This window comes from Schistocerca gregaria, chromosome 5 (genome assembly GCF_023897955.1).
Source record: "Schistocerca gregaria isolate iqSchGreg1 chromosome 5, iqSchGreg1.2, whole genome shotgun sequence".
Taxonomy (NCBI): domain Eukaryota; kingdom Metazoa; phylum Arthropoda; class Insecta; order Orthoptera; family Acrididae; genus Schistocerca; species Schistocerca gregaria.
The window spans coordinates 636,290,487-636,307,140 of NC_064924.1; the positions used below are offsets into that span (position 1 = coordinate 636,290,487).

Genomic DNA, 16,654 nt, shown 5'->3' on the forward strand with positions numbered 1-16,654 from the left:
TCTTCCTTCCCCTTCAACTCTTCTACCAGAAGAAGGAGCCACTTGCTCCGAAACCTTGTAAAAGTTAAATCCTTTTGTGTGTGTTTTCCCCTGCCACCACTTGATGGGTATATTTTTTACCTATCCATTTACATTACATTAACTATACGAGGTGCTATACAAAATTTTCAGGACTGGTAAGGCCATTTGTTGAAAACCTTACCTTTGGACTAAAAGTCACCATCACCCTCAAAGTAGTTCCCATCCGCACATACACACCGGTCCCAGTGCTTTTGCCACTGGTCAAACATTTTCTGTAAGTCCTGTTCTTTGAAGGTGTTTATCACTGCCAGCGATGCTTCATGAACCCTCTCTTAAGAGTGTTGAACCGACAGCCTTTCAACTTGAGTTTCAGTTTTGGGAATAATGCGAAGTTGCAAGGTGCCAAATCTGGCGAGTACGGTGGGTGGGGTACATCCGCCACGTTGTTTTTGCCAAAAAGGTCCTCGTGAGCAAGGACGTGTGACAGGACGCGTTGCCGTAATGCAGCAGCCAGTTCCCTTGACACCAAAGTTCAGGCCACCATCGCCTCACGTTTTCAGAGAGCCGATGCAAAACATCACAGTAGTATGCGGAATTACTTGTTTGGTTGGTTGGGATGAATTCTTTGTGCACAATCCCCTTGGTATCAAAGAAAACGATGATCATGCTCTGCGCAACAGACCAAATTTGTTGTGAAACAGTTCGTGATATGACAGTGTGATCCATTACTGCCATTCGCATGATATGACCGTCATTGTGTGTAGTGGTGCAACGAAGCGAGCGCAATCTGTCTCATAGGTCTGTCATTACCGCCTGCATCCTGAGATTTGATATATGCATCACAGTTGGTTGGATCCATCTGACATGATCATTTTTCTAAGGATGATCCACAATCCTTATAGGCAACTATTCTTCCTTGGTCGAACTCTGAAAGGTGCTCTTAAGACGCTCACTATATTCTATGAGGAATACTGAAACTGTTTACGCAAAACAACTGCACAAAAGAAGATTCCATTACATCAACATGACCACCTGTACCTTTTTACAAAGAGCTTGCAGGTGGTGATACTCGTGCCTGTGATGTGTGCTTCCACTCAAATACTAATCATGTGCACCGCCCATTGCTGCACACACATACTGTATATTATACCTGATTTGGATGCTTCCTTCAGACTGTTGCTTTTTGGATGGCCAGCAGTGTACATGATACATTATAAGACTTTCTTTAATGATCAGAGTTATTGCTGGATACACTTGTTTTCTGTTTCATGTTTAAATGTACATAGTCATTTTGTATGCACCATTAATAACTTAATCAATTACCTGTGAGGGTATAGCTAATAGCTGTCTTCCCTTACTTAATAGTGCAAAAAATAATGTACCCGCAAATCCCATTTTCATTCTTTGGAAGTGCAATTTGAATTAAATGATCTTAAATGTGCTACTGAATGCTAGTTGGTCTGACATTTTGGTAACATCTGACCCCCCCCCCCCCACTCTCTCTCTCTCTCTCTCTCTCTCTCTCTCTCTCTCTCTCTCTCTCTCTCTCTGAGAGTGTCTACCTCATAATCTGGGCTGCTATGTATGATGAGACGGCGGGTTGGTAACATCTGACCGCCCCCCCACCCCCACCCCACTCTCTCTCTCTCTCTCTCTCTCTCTCTCTCTCTGAGAGTGTCTACCTCATAATCTGGGCTGCTATGTATGATGAGACGGCGGGAAGCAGCAGTGCGTGCCTGCTCTTCCGCCTTCCGCCTCTTCTCCACTTCACGCTCCATCCTACGCCTCCACACTTCTTCGCGCTGTCCAACCAATTCCACACAGTGCTGCAGGGTTGCTATCACTCCTGCAGCTGTGGCCTTGAAAGTTAATGCTTCCCCTTTGAAGTCTGCGACTTGAAGTTCTCCTACAACAAGTTATCAAATTTTTAATATAGCCAGGACATACAACACTCCTACACAAAGAAATTGAATAACGCATAAATAATTAGTATAATCAAATTGTACAAACCGGAGGCACCACGAAGTGATGGAGTTGTTTCGGCACAAGCATCAAAGTATTGCTGAAGAGTATCAATTTGCTGACAGAGTATGTCTCGAAAAGTTTCTATTTCGGCAACTTTTTCCTTCAAACCTGAAAGACAGTCAAATAATTGAGTCTATGTTTGCTTAATGCCATGAAAGATATATCACAAAACTTTTACACTTAAAAGCTATGTCTACTGAAATACAAATGAGAAGCCACTGGAATGCTATCTGCATAGTGCCCCTTCAATACTGTGTACTTAGTGGGATGCAGTGTCCTAGGTAACATAGTACTAATACTTGTAAAGAGTAAATCTATCCCCGTAAGATAAAAATAGCATTCATTGTGTAACACTGTTTGTGTGATAAAATAAATTAACAACAAACAACAAGTTGAATTCACACTAAAAAACTCATTTTCAGTTTTAATATTGAAGCCACCCCAACCAATTCATATATGGGGAAGTAAAAAATTTATTTATGTATTAGCTGATTGAACTTAGTGGCCTGCCATCTAGATACTCCAATGGATCCCACATTCTATTTATTACATAACTACGATAAAGAAATGATACACAAGTCTTGCATTCATTACCTATCTGTGTATATAACATTGTTTGGTAGTACAAAAATAACTGAAAGAATGATATTTCAAACAAACCCCCCCCCCCCCCCCCCCAAATTAACCATGGACCCCTTGCCGTTGGTGGGGAGGTTTGCGTGCCTCAGCGCGAAACAGATAGCCGTACTGCACATGCAACCACAACGGAGTGGTATCTATTGCCAGGCCAGACAAACGTGTGGTTCCTGAAGAGGGGCACAAGCCTTTTCAGTAATTGCAGGGGGCAACAGTCTGGATGATTGACTGATCTTCTAACACTAACCAAAATGGCCTTGCTGGGTTGGTACTGCGAACAGCTGAAAACAAGGGGAAACTACAGCCATACTTTTGCCCCAAGGCATGCAGCTTTACTGTCAGGTTAAATGATGATGGCGTCCTCTTTGGTAAAATATTCTGTAGGTAAAATAGACCCCTCTTTGAACCTCCGGGGGTTAAGGGGGGGATAGTCAGAAGGACATTGTTATCATGATAAAGAAAACTGGCGTTCTACAGATCGGAGCATGGAATGTCAGATCCCTTAATCAGACACGTACCTTAGAAAATTTAAAAAGGGAAATGGATAGGTAAAAGTTAGATGTAGTGGGAATTAGTGCAGTTCGGTGGCAGGAGGAACAAGACTTCTGGTCAGGTGAGTGAAGGGTTATAAATACAAAATCAAATAGGGGTAATGCAGGAGTAGATTTAATAATGAATAGGAAAACAGGAATGCGGGTAAGCTACTACAAACAGCATAGTAAACGCATTATTGTGGCAAAGATAGATACGAAGCCCATGCCTACCACAGTAGTACAAGTTAAGATGCCAAATAGCTCCGCAGATGACAAAGAGATTGATGAAATGTATGATGAGATAATAGAAATTATTTATATGGTGAAGGGACACGAAAGTTTAATAGTCATGGGTGACTGGAACTCTATAGTAGGAAAAGGCAGATAAGGAAAGGTAGTAGGTGAATATGGGATGGGAGTAAGGAATGAAAGAGGAAGCCGCCGGGTAGAATTTTGCACAGAGCATAAATTAATCATAGCTAACCACTGCATTCAAGAATCATAAAAGGAGGTTGTATATGTGGAAGAAGCCTGGAGATACTTGAAGGTCTCAGATAAATTATATTACGGTAAGACAGAAATTCAGGAATCAAGTATTAAATTGTAAGATATTTCCAGAGGCAGAAGTGGCCTCTGACCACAATCTATTGGTTATGAACTGTTGATTAAAACTGAAGAACCTGCAAAAAGGTGGGAATTTGAGGAGATGTGACCTGGATAAACTGAAAGAACCAGAGGTTGTAGAGAGCTTCAGGGAGAGCATTAGGGAACAATTGATAAGAATGGGGCAAAGAAATGCAGTAGAAGAAGAATGGGTAGCTTTGAGAGATGAAATAGTGAAGGTAGCAGAAGATCAAGTAGGTAAAAAGACGAGGGCTAATACAAATCTTTGGGTAACAGAAGAGATATTGAATTTAATTGATGACAGGAGAAAATATAAAAATGCAGTAAATGAAGCAGGCAAAAGGGAATACAAACGTCTCAAAAATGAGATCAACAGGAAGTGCAAAATGGCTAAGCAGGGATGGCTAGAGGACAAATGTAAGGATGTAGAGGCTTATCTCACTAGGGGTAAGACAGATACTGCCTACAGGAAAATTAAAGAGACCTTTGGAGATAAGAGAACAACTTGTATGAATATCAAGAGCTCAGATGGAAACCCAGTTATAACCAAAGAAGGGAAAGCAGAAAGGTGGAAGGAGTATATAGAGGGTCTATACAGGGGCAATGTTCTTGAGGACAATATTATGGAAATGGAAGAGGATGTAGATGAAGATGAAATGGGAGATACGATTCTGCGTGAACTACTGACGTTAGGCCTGGCTCTCCCAAGGTTGTCAGTAGTTCTAACAAAACTCTAGCATCTGGTGAGCAAGATGTATGAAACAGGCGAAATACCCTCAGACTTCAAGAAGAATATGATAATTCCAAGCCCAAAGAAAGCAGGTGTTGACTAATGTGAAAATCACCAAACTATCAGTTTAATAAGCCACGGCTGTAAAATACTAACACAAATTCTTTACAGATGAATGGAAAAACAGGTAGAAGCCAACCTCGTGGAAGATCAGTTTGGATTCCGTAGAAATGTTGGAACACGTGAGGCAATGCTGACCCTACGACTTATCTTAGAAAATAGATTAAGGAAAGGCAAACCTACGTATCTAGCATTTGTAGACTTAGAGAAAGCTTTTGACAATGTTGACTGGAATACTCTCTTTCAAATTCTGAAAGTGGCAGGGGGAAAATACAGGGAGCAAAAGGATATTTACAATTTGTACAGAAATCAGATGGCAGTTATAAAGAGTCGAGGGGCGTGAAAGGGATTGAGACGCGGTTGTGGCCTGTCCCCAATGCTATTCAATTTGTATATTGAGCTAGCAGTAAAGGAAACAAAAGAAAAATTCGGAGTAGGAATTGAAATCAATGGAGAAGAAATAAAAACTTTGAGGTTCGCCGATGACATTGTAATTCTGTCAGAGACAGCAAAGGACTTGGAAAAGCAGTTGAACGGAATGGACAGTGTCTTGAAAGGAGGGTATAAGATGAACATCAACAAAAGCAAAACGAGGATAATGGAATGTAGTCGAATTAAGTCGGGTGATGCTGAGGGAATTAGATTAGGAAATGAGACACTTAAAGTAGTAAAGGAGTTGTGCCATTTGGGGAGCAAAATAACTGATGATGGTCGAAGTAGAGAGGATATAAAATGTAGACTGGCAATGGCAAGGAAAGCATTCCTGGAGAAGAGAAATTTGTTAACATCGAGTATAGATTTAAGTGTCAGGAAGTCGTTTCTGAAAGTATTTGTATGGAGTGTAGTCATGTATGGAAGTGAAAATCAAGGGATCACCAATTTAGTATTGGAGGGCAGCGTGGAGGATAAAAATCGTAGAGGGAGACCAATATATGAATACACTAAACAGATTCAGAAAGATGTAGGTTGCAGTAGGTACTGGGAGATGATGAAGCTTGCACAGGATAGAGTAGCATGGAGAGCTGCATCAAACCAGTCTTAGGACTGAAAACCACAACAACAACATCTAAAAGACAAACTGCACAGAAGAACTAAAGATGTGTAACTAAAAGACAGCAAGATGAAAAAGTATAGAAAATAGGAAGAGATATTCGTAAATCCTCATTACAGCGATGAGGAAGTAAAACAACAATGAAAAACGGTAGTTACTGTTCTGTGGGAGGTTACACAGCTAATCTTCCTCCATCCCATAAAGTTGCTCAGGCCACAAGTTTATTGAGAGTGAGAGAAGGCACTTTCCACATTTTAAACACAGAATCTGTACTGTGACAACTTCACATTTTTAGCCTACGTAAAGCAATGTCAAGTATGTCATCACATTTTGGGCCCAACCAACTGCCAATTTCAATTGCTATTTGTTCTCAACAGATCTCGCCTACTTTACACTAGTACATTAAAAAATTTCGGGTACTGGAACGTGCAACAAATGATACCACACGTAACTTGTTACTGTATCACAGTCCAGGGGTGTATAAAATATACTCAGTGAGCTGAGAATAGAATTCGTCGAAAAATGGTGGACGTGTGCTGCTCATTAACACCACGCAACGTGATTAGGATCCCACAGGGTTTATGCTTTATACTTCACACCCAATGCTGAGTTACATCTGACTGCCATGTTGTCAAAGACCACATCCTCATACAAACATGTCGCAGCTGCAGTGGTACAGTGCTCAATCTGTCCGTAAATAAGGCAATATTTATTTCCCATGTCTGAAGAATTTCCTTCAAGCCCATTGTCATAGAAACAGCTCATTGTTGTTAAGACAGAGACATCATCATGAACTTACAGAAGGGTGTTGTGGATCAGTGTTGCCAATTATTTTGGGTTCCTCCCCATAAATAGGTTACATAATTTCAAATATTTCAAAATTCTGTTTCCCCATTCTCATGAGGACTTTCATAACAGCACTCTTCAAAATCAAGATCACTTTCCACCATCACGATAATAAAGCAGACCAGTACAAACCCACATCTACTCTCAACATAAAGATAGTTAGGAAACCGGTAATGTAAAGAACATTTTTGAAAATCATGCCTAATATCATCCATAAACCTGAAGTTTCCCACCTCTTACATTCTCAAATTACATATCTCTCCACTAATCTTCATTTGCTTATAGCTTTACTGTTTGAATTCACACATGAATGTATACAGGACATTCCATACATCACCACCCCTTCTTTTAGAAACTGCAAGAATAATATGTGTAACTCCACAAAATTTAACAGGTGGTAGAAACAATTCTTTAGAAAATTCCCAATCTGGTAAATATGAACTCCATATGTTGCAGTTAAGGATTTTAAAGCAGGAGACTGGTACAATAATTCTAATTATTACTCATAAATATTAGTTACACATTTGCAATATGAATTATAATATTAATCTATTTTGAAATGGGAATTTCAGCAGTTAATCTGGAATGAAGAGGCTGTAACCTTGAAAATACTAAGATTAAAAAGAGATTAATGCAGCATATTGGAAGCAAAACCACTGTTGTCACAAAACTGTCAATAGCTCAACATCTATATTTAGGCTCCCATTATTATCATCATCATCATCATCATCATCATCATCAATTAGTGACCTGTCCAGCTTCACATAAGTAGCACTAAGTACAGGGTGACAATTATTGAACTATATAAAATAAAAATAATTTCTGAACAGTTTGTGTTAGGACATTAAAACGGCACAGTTGGCTGCGAGGCACGACGAGAATTTGTATGCACATGCATGGCTTGGTTTAGCAATGACGCCCACTTTTATTTGGATGGGTTCGTCAATAAGCAAAACTAGAGCACTTGGGGGACTAAAAAACGCATTTAGCAATGGAGAACTCTCTTCGCCCTCAATGGGTGAAGATATGTTGTGCAAATGCCCAGTCGCCGGCCGGTGTGGCCCAACGGTTCTAGGCGCTTCAGTATGGAACTGCGCGACCGCTTTGGTAGCAGGTTCGAATCCTGCCGGCGGGCATGGATGTATGTGATGTCCTTAGGTTGGTTAGGTTTCACTAGTTCTACGTTCTAGAGGACTGATGACCTAAGATGTTAAGTCCCATTGTGCCCAGAGCCATTTGAACCATTTTTGAATGCTCAGTCACAGAACAATCAGTGCAATATTCATTGATGGCACAGTGATTACGAACAGTACATGAAGGTTTTGGAGAATGATTTCATCCCAATTACGAAAAATGGCCATGATTTTGACATGCAAAATGGAGCTTGACCCTATTGAAGCAGGAGCGAGTTTAATGTTATGGAGGAGCACTTTGGGGACTGCATTCAGTCTCTGGGGTACCCAGAGGCCACTGGCATGGGCCTCGATTAGCCCCCATACTCTCCGGATCTAAACACTTGTGACTCCTTTTTGTGGGGCTATATTAAAGACAAGGTGTACAGCAATAACCCCGAAACAATTGCTGAGCTGAAAACAGCCATTCAGGAGGTCACTGACAGCATCAATGTTCTGATACTTCAGCAGGTCATGCAGAATTTCATTTTTCGTTTGCACCCCATCACCACCAATGATGGTAGGCATATCAAACATGTTATAACCTAAATCCGAATATCTGTAGTGACATTTATATTTTGAATAAAGTGTGTGCATGCCATACTCTGTAACTAATTTACTTTTTTTTCCTCATAAGATCATGCATGACACTCTTGATCAGAGTTATGTCGCGCCTCGTTTTTGGAACAAGTTTCCAAAGAGTAATTACAGCCTAACGTTGTAGAACCAAAGGAAGATTTGTCTCACAATCTTCACTGGATTCTTGAGACCACATAGTACTCAGTCTTTTTATTCTTCTGGAGTACTGAAAAAGACTCGACCGTTTCCTATGGATTTTTATTCATAAACAAAACAAAATCAAAATGTAATAAGTATGCACCCAAATTGCAAACCAAACTTAGGCCTAATAAATTTATTTTTCCTACCCAAGAAGTCAAATATAAACATGATCCATCAAAAGAAGCAAAGCAATTTCATTAAGATTTTAATACACAAAGTGAAATCAGTAAATCCATACATCCCAGTTAAGCAATTGTTTTTTTTTTTTTTTTTTTTTTTTCCTCTCTCTTCCAAAGATACGATTGTAGGACTTAATTCTGTCACAGACATAAACTTACGAAAATACTTCTACACCAACGTAAAAAATAGCAGTGCCATGTAGCGGTTCTCTGGTGTACCATGGAACAACATACATGCCATCTACTGGTGCTGTGGATAGTTACCTGTGGAAACCCCATAAAAATTCACCTAGTAGTTTTGGAGACTAGCATGTTCAAAGATAGAGACAAAGTTTTGAACTACGACCAGCAAGTCCGACGAGCTGCAGCTAGATATCAGTTCTAACTGTAGTTTGATAAATTCCCTACAACACTTGCAATCAGTTTTTGGAAAATATTTTCAGTGTACACACACGGCAGTTTAGAACTTACCAAGACATAGGATGTTTTTAGAATTACGGTCCACTTGAAAACCTCAAACATTTCCACACAAAGTTACATGCCAATGAAATGACGAAAACCTCAATGAGCTAGTTTGTATTGATTGTGAATGTATGATGACTGTACTTGTTACAAAAATGTAATTAATGAAACGAAACATGTAAGGAAGGCACACAAAAACTAGTAGTTTCTTTATTTGGATACAAAGGGGAGAAAAAATAATAATGCCACTACTTCACACTAAGGACACACTACATATTCAGACTTACCATCATATGATGAGAACATCACAAACTACAGACAGAACCGGCAATCTGTTCAGATGCCCAAATTCTATTCTGATCCCATGAGTATTGTTTAAAATGGGCCTTTAGTGTCATTTGAAATTGTATAAATGATCGTATGATTCAAAAGAAACATTGTAATTCTGATATACCAGTTGGCTGACATCATAAGAATGGTGCCACACGCCGCCGTAACAGAAGGAGCTGTCTCAGCTAATGGTGGGCCCAATTTTTCAGCAAGGTCTCGCAGTTACTTGCAAAGTGATGGGTTCAACAGGCAGTAGTTTGGCCTGATACTTCTGATGCCATGTATTCTTTTCTGAGTAAGAGTACAGTAGCAGCACTGCAGTAGAGCAGATACAGATTTGTAATTTGGGCTGGAGGCTAACAATAACAAACACACATTATGTTAAGTTTATGTTTGTAATTGAAATGCCCATGACACCATGGACCCGCAAAACAAACACAAGGTAACGAACTATATTCGTGAGAGTTGTTGATTTGAGAAACTACTGGACGGTGGCTCAAAAAGTAAACACTGTTAGATTCCTTGTAGTGCTCAATTCCAGATTCTACACGACCATCTGCTCTACACCTGCATCTACAGCTACATCTACAGCCATATCTATACTCTGCAAACCACTGAAGTGCACAGCACAGGATACTTCCCTTTGTACTAGTTATTATGGTTTCCTCCTGTTCCATTCATGTACAGAGTGCAGGAAGACTGATTGATTGAATGCCTCTGTGCATGTTGTAATTATTCTTATTTTGTCCTCATGATCCCTATGTGAGAAATACTCGGAGGTTGTAGTATATTTGTAGAATCATCAATTAAAGCCTGTTCCTCAGATAGTTTACATCTATCTGCAAGAATCAGTTTCTTAGGAATCTCTGTAACCCTTTTCCCTGTGTCAAACAAACCTGCGAGCCCTTCTCAATACATATTCAATATCACCTGTTAGTCCTATTCTGTACAGATCCCATACACTTGGGCAGTATTTTAGAATGGGTGCCACAAATGATTTTATTCTAGAATGGGTGGCACAAGTGATTTTCAAGCAATCTCTTTTGTAGACTGATCAGCTTTCTCCAGTATTACAGCAAAGTCTATCTACCACTTGTGTAACCCACAACGGAGCCTATGTTATCATTTCATTTCACATCCCCACGAAGTATTATACCCAGGTGGTTAATTCCAGCTGTGACTCATTGGTATTATAGTCATAGAAAATTATGTTTTTCGTGTTGAGAAGTACACTCCTGGAAATGGAAAAAAGAACACATTGACACCGATGTGTCAGACCCACCATACTTGCTCCGGACACTGAGAGAGGGCTGTACAAGCAATGATCACATGCAAGGCACAGCGGACACACCAGGAACCGCGGTATTGGCCGTCGAATGGCGCTAGCTGCGCAGCATTTGTGAATGCCGCCGTCAATGTCAGCCAGTTTGCCGTGGCATATGGAGCTCCATCGCAGTCTTTAACACTGGTAGCATGCCGCGACAGCGTGGGCGTGAACCGTATGTGCAGTTGACGGACTTTGAGCGAGGGCATATAGTGGGCATGCGGGAGGCCGGGTGGACGTACCGCCGAATTGCTCAACATGTGGGGCGTGAGGTCTCCACAGTACATCGATGTTGTCGCCAGTGGTCGGCGGAAGGTGCACGTGCCCGTCGACCTGGGACTGGACCGCAGCGACGCACGGATGCACGTCAAGACCGTAGGATCCTACGCAGTGCTGTAGGGGACCGCACCCCCACTTCCCAGCAAATTAGGGAAACTGTTGCTCCTGCTCGTGCAGCCCGCCTCCAGTGGTGTCGCGACAGGCGTGAATGGAGGGACGAAAGGAGACGTGTCGTCTTCAGCGATGAGAGTCGCTTCTGCCTTGGTGCCAAATATGGTCGTATGCGTGTTTGGCGCCGTGCAGGTGAGCGCCACAATCAGGACTGCATACGACCGAGGCACACAGGGCCAACACCCAGCATCGTGGTGTGGGGAGCAATCTCCTACACTGGCCATACACCTCTGGTGATCGTCGAGGGGACACTGAATAGTGCACAGTACATCCAAACCGTCATCGAACCCATCGTTCTACCATTCCTAGACCGGCAAGGGAACTTGCTGTTCCAACAGGACAATGCACGTCCGCATGTATCCCGTGCCACCCAACGTGCTCTAGAAGGTGTAAGTCAACTACCCTGGCCAGCAAGATCTCCGGATCTGTCCCCCATTGAGCATGTTTGGGACTGGATGAAGCGTCGTCTCACGCGGTCTGCACGTCCAGCACGAACGCTGGTCCAACTGAGGCGCCAGGTGGAAATGGCATGGCACGCCGTTCCACAGGACTACATCCAGCATCTGTACGATCGTCTCCATGGGAGAACAGCTGCCTGCATTGCTGCGAAAGGTGGATATACACTGTACTAGTGCCGACATTGTGCATGCTCTGTTGCCTGTGTCTATGTGCCTGTGGTTCTGTCAGTGTGATCATGTGATGTATCTGACCCCAGGAATGTGTCAATAAAGTTTCCCCTTCCTGGGACAATGAATTCACGGTGTTCTTATTTCAATTTCCAGGAGTGTATATTTAAAACAAGTTGCCAGTCTTTGCACCGCTTTGAAATTATATCATGCTCTGAGTGAATAGTTATGCAGCTTCTCTCAGACAGTATTTTGTTGTAAATAACTGCATCATGTGCAAACAGCCTGAAGTGACTATTAATATTGTCCACAAGGTCATTAATATACAACATGAACAGCAAGGGTTCAAACACACTTCCCTGGAGCACATCTGAAGTTACTTCTACATCTGATGATGACTCTACATCCAAGATAACATGCTGTGTCCTCCTTACCAAAAAGTCCTTAATCCAGTCACAAATTACACCTGATTTCCCATGTCATCATACTTCTGACAGTAAGCGTTGGTGCTGCCTTGACCCAAAGCTTTCAATATCTCATGTGAGAAAAGTGTGAATTGGGTTTCACGTGGTCGATGTTTTTGGGATCCATACTGGTAGGCGAGGAGGTCATTCTGTTCAAGATACGTCATTCTGCTTGAGCCCACAATACGTTCAAAAATTCTACAACAATTTGATGTCAAGGATACTGGATGGCAGTTTGTGCATCAATTCTACTACCCTTCCTGTGGACAGGTGCGACCTGTGCTTTCTTCCAACAACTACTTGACACACTTTTCTGTTAAGAGAGATCTAGGAGGATTATGGTTAGAAGAGGGACGAAACCAGCTACAAAATCCGTGTAGAATCAGATACGGATTCCATCAGCCTTGGAGCTTTGTTTGATTTTAATGATTTCAGTTGTTTCTCTACACCAATGACACTTTTACTGGTTTCACTCATCTTTTCAGTGATACAAGGATTAAATTGGGACAATTCTCCTGGACCTACCTTTGAACAGGAACATTTGGAAATAGAGTTAAGCATTTCACCTTTCCCTTTGCTACCTTCAATTTCAGTTCCTGTCTCATTCGCTAGGGACTGGATATTAACACTGGTGTCACTAACAGCCCTTACATATGGCTTCAATTCATTTGGGTTTTGTGAAATATCATTTGACAACATTCTGCTATGATAGTCACTGAAGGCTTCATGCATTATTGTCCTGACAGTCAAACAGGTTTCATTCAGCATTCATTCCTCCTTTGAAGTAAATCAGTCAGCCACTTTATTTTTATTAACAATGTTGAACAACAACTTGTCTTTATATAACAATATAGATTGGGGCAGTGAATGGAAAGCAAGATAGACGGAAAAAAACCACCACATAAGTACACTGTTTATTATTTATAAATCACTGTAATTGTTAATACATTTATCCCACTGTGAGGCAAGACAGACAATATATTGATGGTAACATGTTTTTGGCTGCCTACTGAACCATGAGATTGTACCCATATGTGCAAGACTTCACCCAACGCAAATCAATGGCCATGAATGTTTTTTCAGGCCTCCAAAAGCATGGAAACTGCTTGGATGTGCAAGAGCTTCCCAGCAAAACTTCTGCAGCATAGTCAAAACAACTTTACAATCATTTTTCCTTGAAGGCACTGATCATCTCGTCTCACAGTAGGATAAAATTGACATTTATGGCAACTAATTTCGAAATAATGAACATCTTATTTACTTTTTTCCATCTGTCTTGTTTTTATTTGACTGCCCCTCGCAATATAATGTCAATATTGACGATAATCTGTAAGCCACCTCCAGAAGGTTGGACTTATCAAAATTACATATCACGCTATCCAACGCAGCTATTGAGAACAGCTGTACAATGGCTATTTGGAAATGTACAGTATTTCTCAGGCTTGGAGAGAAGAATGAAAAGCAGTTATTTCCACAAATCAGGACATAAATTTGTAACAAAGAGAATTTATTCACCATTTTCTGTTTATCATCACAGCCACATCAGATTTTTACATGTTGTAATGCCCCAACAGTGTCAAGTAATGCAATTTTTTGTCTCTAGTATAAAGTAACAGCGTGTGATTTATTGTTTCCAGGGCATTTTGGATAAAGTGCATTTTATTAAAAAATTCAATGGTTATAATGTCATTGTGTAACTACTGTAATCACTGGGATAGAATAAGGCAAAGAGAAGACTGGACACCTCCCAAACAATGACTTTTGGACCTCAGCGTGTGCAACTGCATGCTGAAAAGGTTGCATTACAGACCAATATCCTTAGCATGCAGAATTCTTGAGCATATTCTACGTCTGAATGCACCGAACTTCCTCGAGACAAAAAAAGCTTCTGTTCACAAATCAGCACTAATTTAGAAAGTACTGCTTGTGCTTGTCCATTATTCACACAATATCCTGCAAACCATGGGCGAAGGGCAACAGACTTGTATTTCTGAAAGTCACACAGTGCCACTGTAAACTATTAATGAAGGTCCAAGTTACAGTACATGATCACAGATGTCTGAGTAGCTGGAAGATCTCTTTAGGTAATGGAACACAGTATGTTGCCCTGGACAGTGAGTGTTCAGAGACAAGGGTATCATCAGGAGTGTTCCAGGAGACTGTGACAGGACCATTCTTATTCTCTATTCACACAAGCAACCCAATGGATATGGCAAGCAGCTGTCTGTGACTGTTTGTTGGTGACACTGTATTATACAGAACAGTGTCATCGTTGAGTGGCTGTAGGAGGATACAGGATAATTTAGGCAGAATTTGTAAGTGAAGCGAAAGTGACAACTTGCTCTAAATACAGAAGCATGTAAGTTAAAGCAGATGTGTAGGAAAATTAATCCTATAGTGTTCGAATACAGTATTAGTGCTGTGCTTCTTGACAGAGTCACACTGATTAAATATCTGAGTAACAGTGCAAAATTATATGAGTACACATATGGAGAAATGTAGGGTCCCCCTGAATAGGTCAGGCATGCACTACACGCCGGAAGCGGCTACACGCCGGAAGCGGAGTACGTGTGGAGTGCACATGGGGGTTTTTTAGGTTAGAGAATTCCCTCCCTAGGCCCGACAACACGCCTCCTGAGACGCTGCAAGGTAGGAGTCGGCAAAATGCAACAGGGAATAACAATATTAAGGTGCTAATAGTAAACTGCAGGAGCATCTATAGAAAGGTCCCAGAACTGCTCTCATTAATAAACGGTCACAACCCCCATATAGTACTAGGGACAGAAAGTTGGCTGAAACCAGACGTAAACAGTAATGAAATCCTAAACTCAGATTGGAATGTATACCGCAGAGACAGGCTGGACAGTGAAGGGGGAGACGTGTTTATAGTGATAAGAAGTGCAATAGTATCGAAGGAAATTCATGGAGATCTGAATTGTGAAATGATTTGGGTGAAGGTCACGGTTAAAGCAGGCTCAGACATGGTAATTGGATGTCTCTATAGGCCCCCGGGCTCAGCAGCTGTTGTGTCTGAGCACCTGAAGAATAATTTGGAAAATATTTCGAGTAGATTTGCCCACCATGTTATAGTTCTGGGTGGAGATTTTAATTTGCCGGATATAGACTGGGAGACTCAAACGTTCATAACGGGCGGCAGGGAAAAAGAAGCTAGTGAATTTTTTTAAGTGCTTTATCTGAAAACTACCTTGAGCAGTTAAACAGAGAACCGACTCGTGGCGATAACATATTAGACATTCTGGTGACAAACAGACCCGAACTATTTGAATCAGTTAATGCAGAACAGGGAATCAGCAATCATAAAGCGGTTACTGCATCGATGATTTGAACCTTAGATAGAAATATTAAAAAACGTAGGAAGATTTTTCTGTTTAGCAAAAGTGACAAAAAGCAGATTTCGGAGTACTTGATGGCTCAGCACAAAAGTTTTGTCTCAAGTACAGATAGTGTTGAGGATCAGTGGACAAAGTTCAAAACCATTGTACAATATGCGTTAGATGAGTATGTGCCAAGCAAGATTGTAAGAGATGGAAAAGAGCCACCGTGGTACAACAACCGAGTTAGAAAACTGCTGCGGAAGTAAAGTTCTATGTACTGACTTGGCAGAAAATCCTAAGAAATTTTGGTCTATGTCAAAGCGGTAGGTGGATCAAAACAAAATGTCTAGACACTCTGTGACCAAAATGGTACTGAAACAGAGGATGACAGACTAAAGGCCGAAATACTAAATGTCTTCTTCCAAAGCTGTTTCACAGAGGAAGACTGCACTGTAGTTCCTTCTCTAGACTGTCGCACAGATGACAAAATAGTAGATATCGAAATAGACGACAGAGGGATAGAGAAACAATTAAAATCGCTCAATAGAGGAAAGGCCGCTGGACCTGATGGGATACCAGTTCGATTTTACACAGAGTACGCGAAGGAACTTGCCCCTCTTCTTGCAGCAGTGTACTGTAGGTCTCTAGAAGAGCGAAGCGTTCCAAAGGATTGGAAAAGGGCACACGTCATCCCCATTTTCAAGAAGGGATGTCGAACAGATGTGCAGAACTATAGACCTATATCTCTAAATCTCTAACGTCGATCAGTTGTAGAATTTTGGAACACGTATTACGTTCGAGTATAATGACTTTTCTCGAGACCAGAAATCTACTCTATAAGGAATCAGCATGGGTTTCGAAAAAGACAGTCGTGTGAAACCCAGCTCGCGCTATTCGTCCACGAGACTCAGAGGGCTATAGACACGGGTTCACAGGTAGATGCCGT

At 41.3% G+C, this 16,654-nt stretch overlaps 1 protein-coding gene across 1 annotated transcript in view; it reads right to left on the reverse strand.

Annotated features, from left to right (window-relative positions):
- Positions 1-16,654, reverse strand: part of LOC126271980 (ceramide transfer protein) — a 214,035-nt gene that overhangs the window by 105,568 nt on the left and 91,813 nt on the right. The window contains exons 4-5 of the mRNA XM_049974446.1: positions 2,032-2,154; positions 1,704-1,927 (exon numbers count right to left, since the gene is read on the reverse strand). Coding sequence (XP_049830403.1) covers positions 1,704-1,927; positions 2,032-2,154 — 347 coding nt within the window. The remainder of the gene's footprint in view (positions 1-1,703; positions 1,928-2,031; positions 2,155-16,654) is intronic.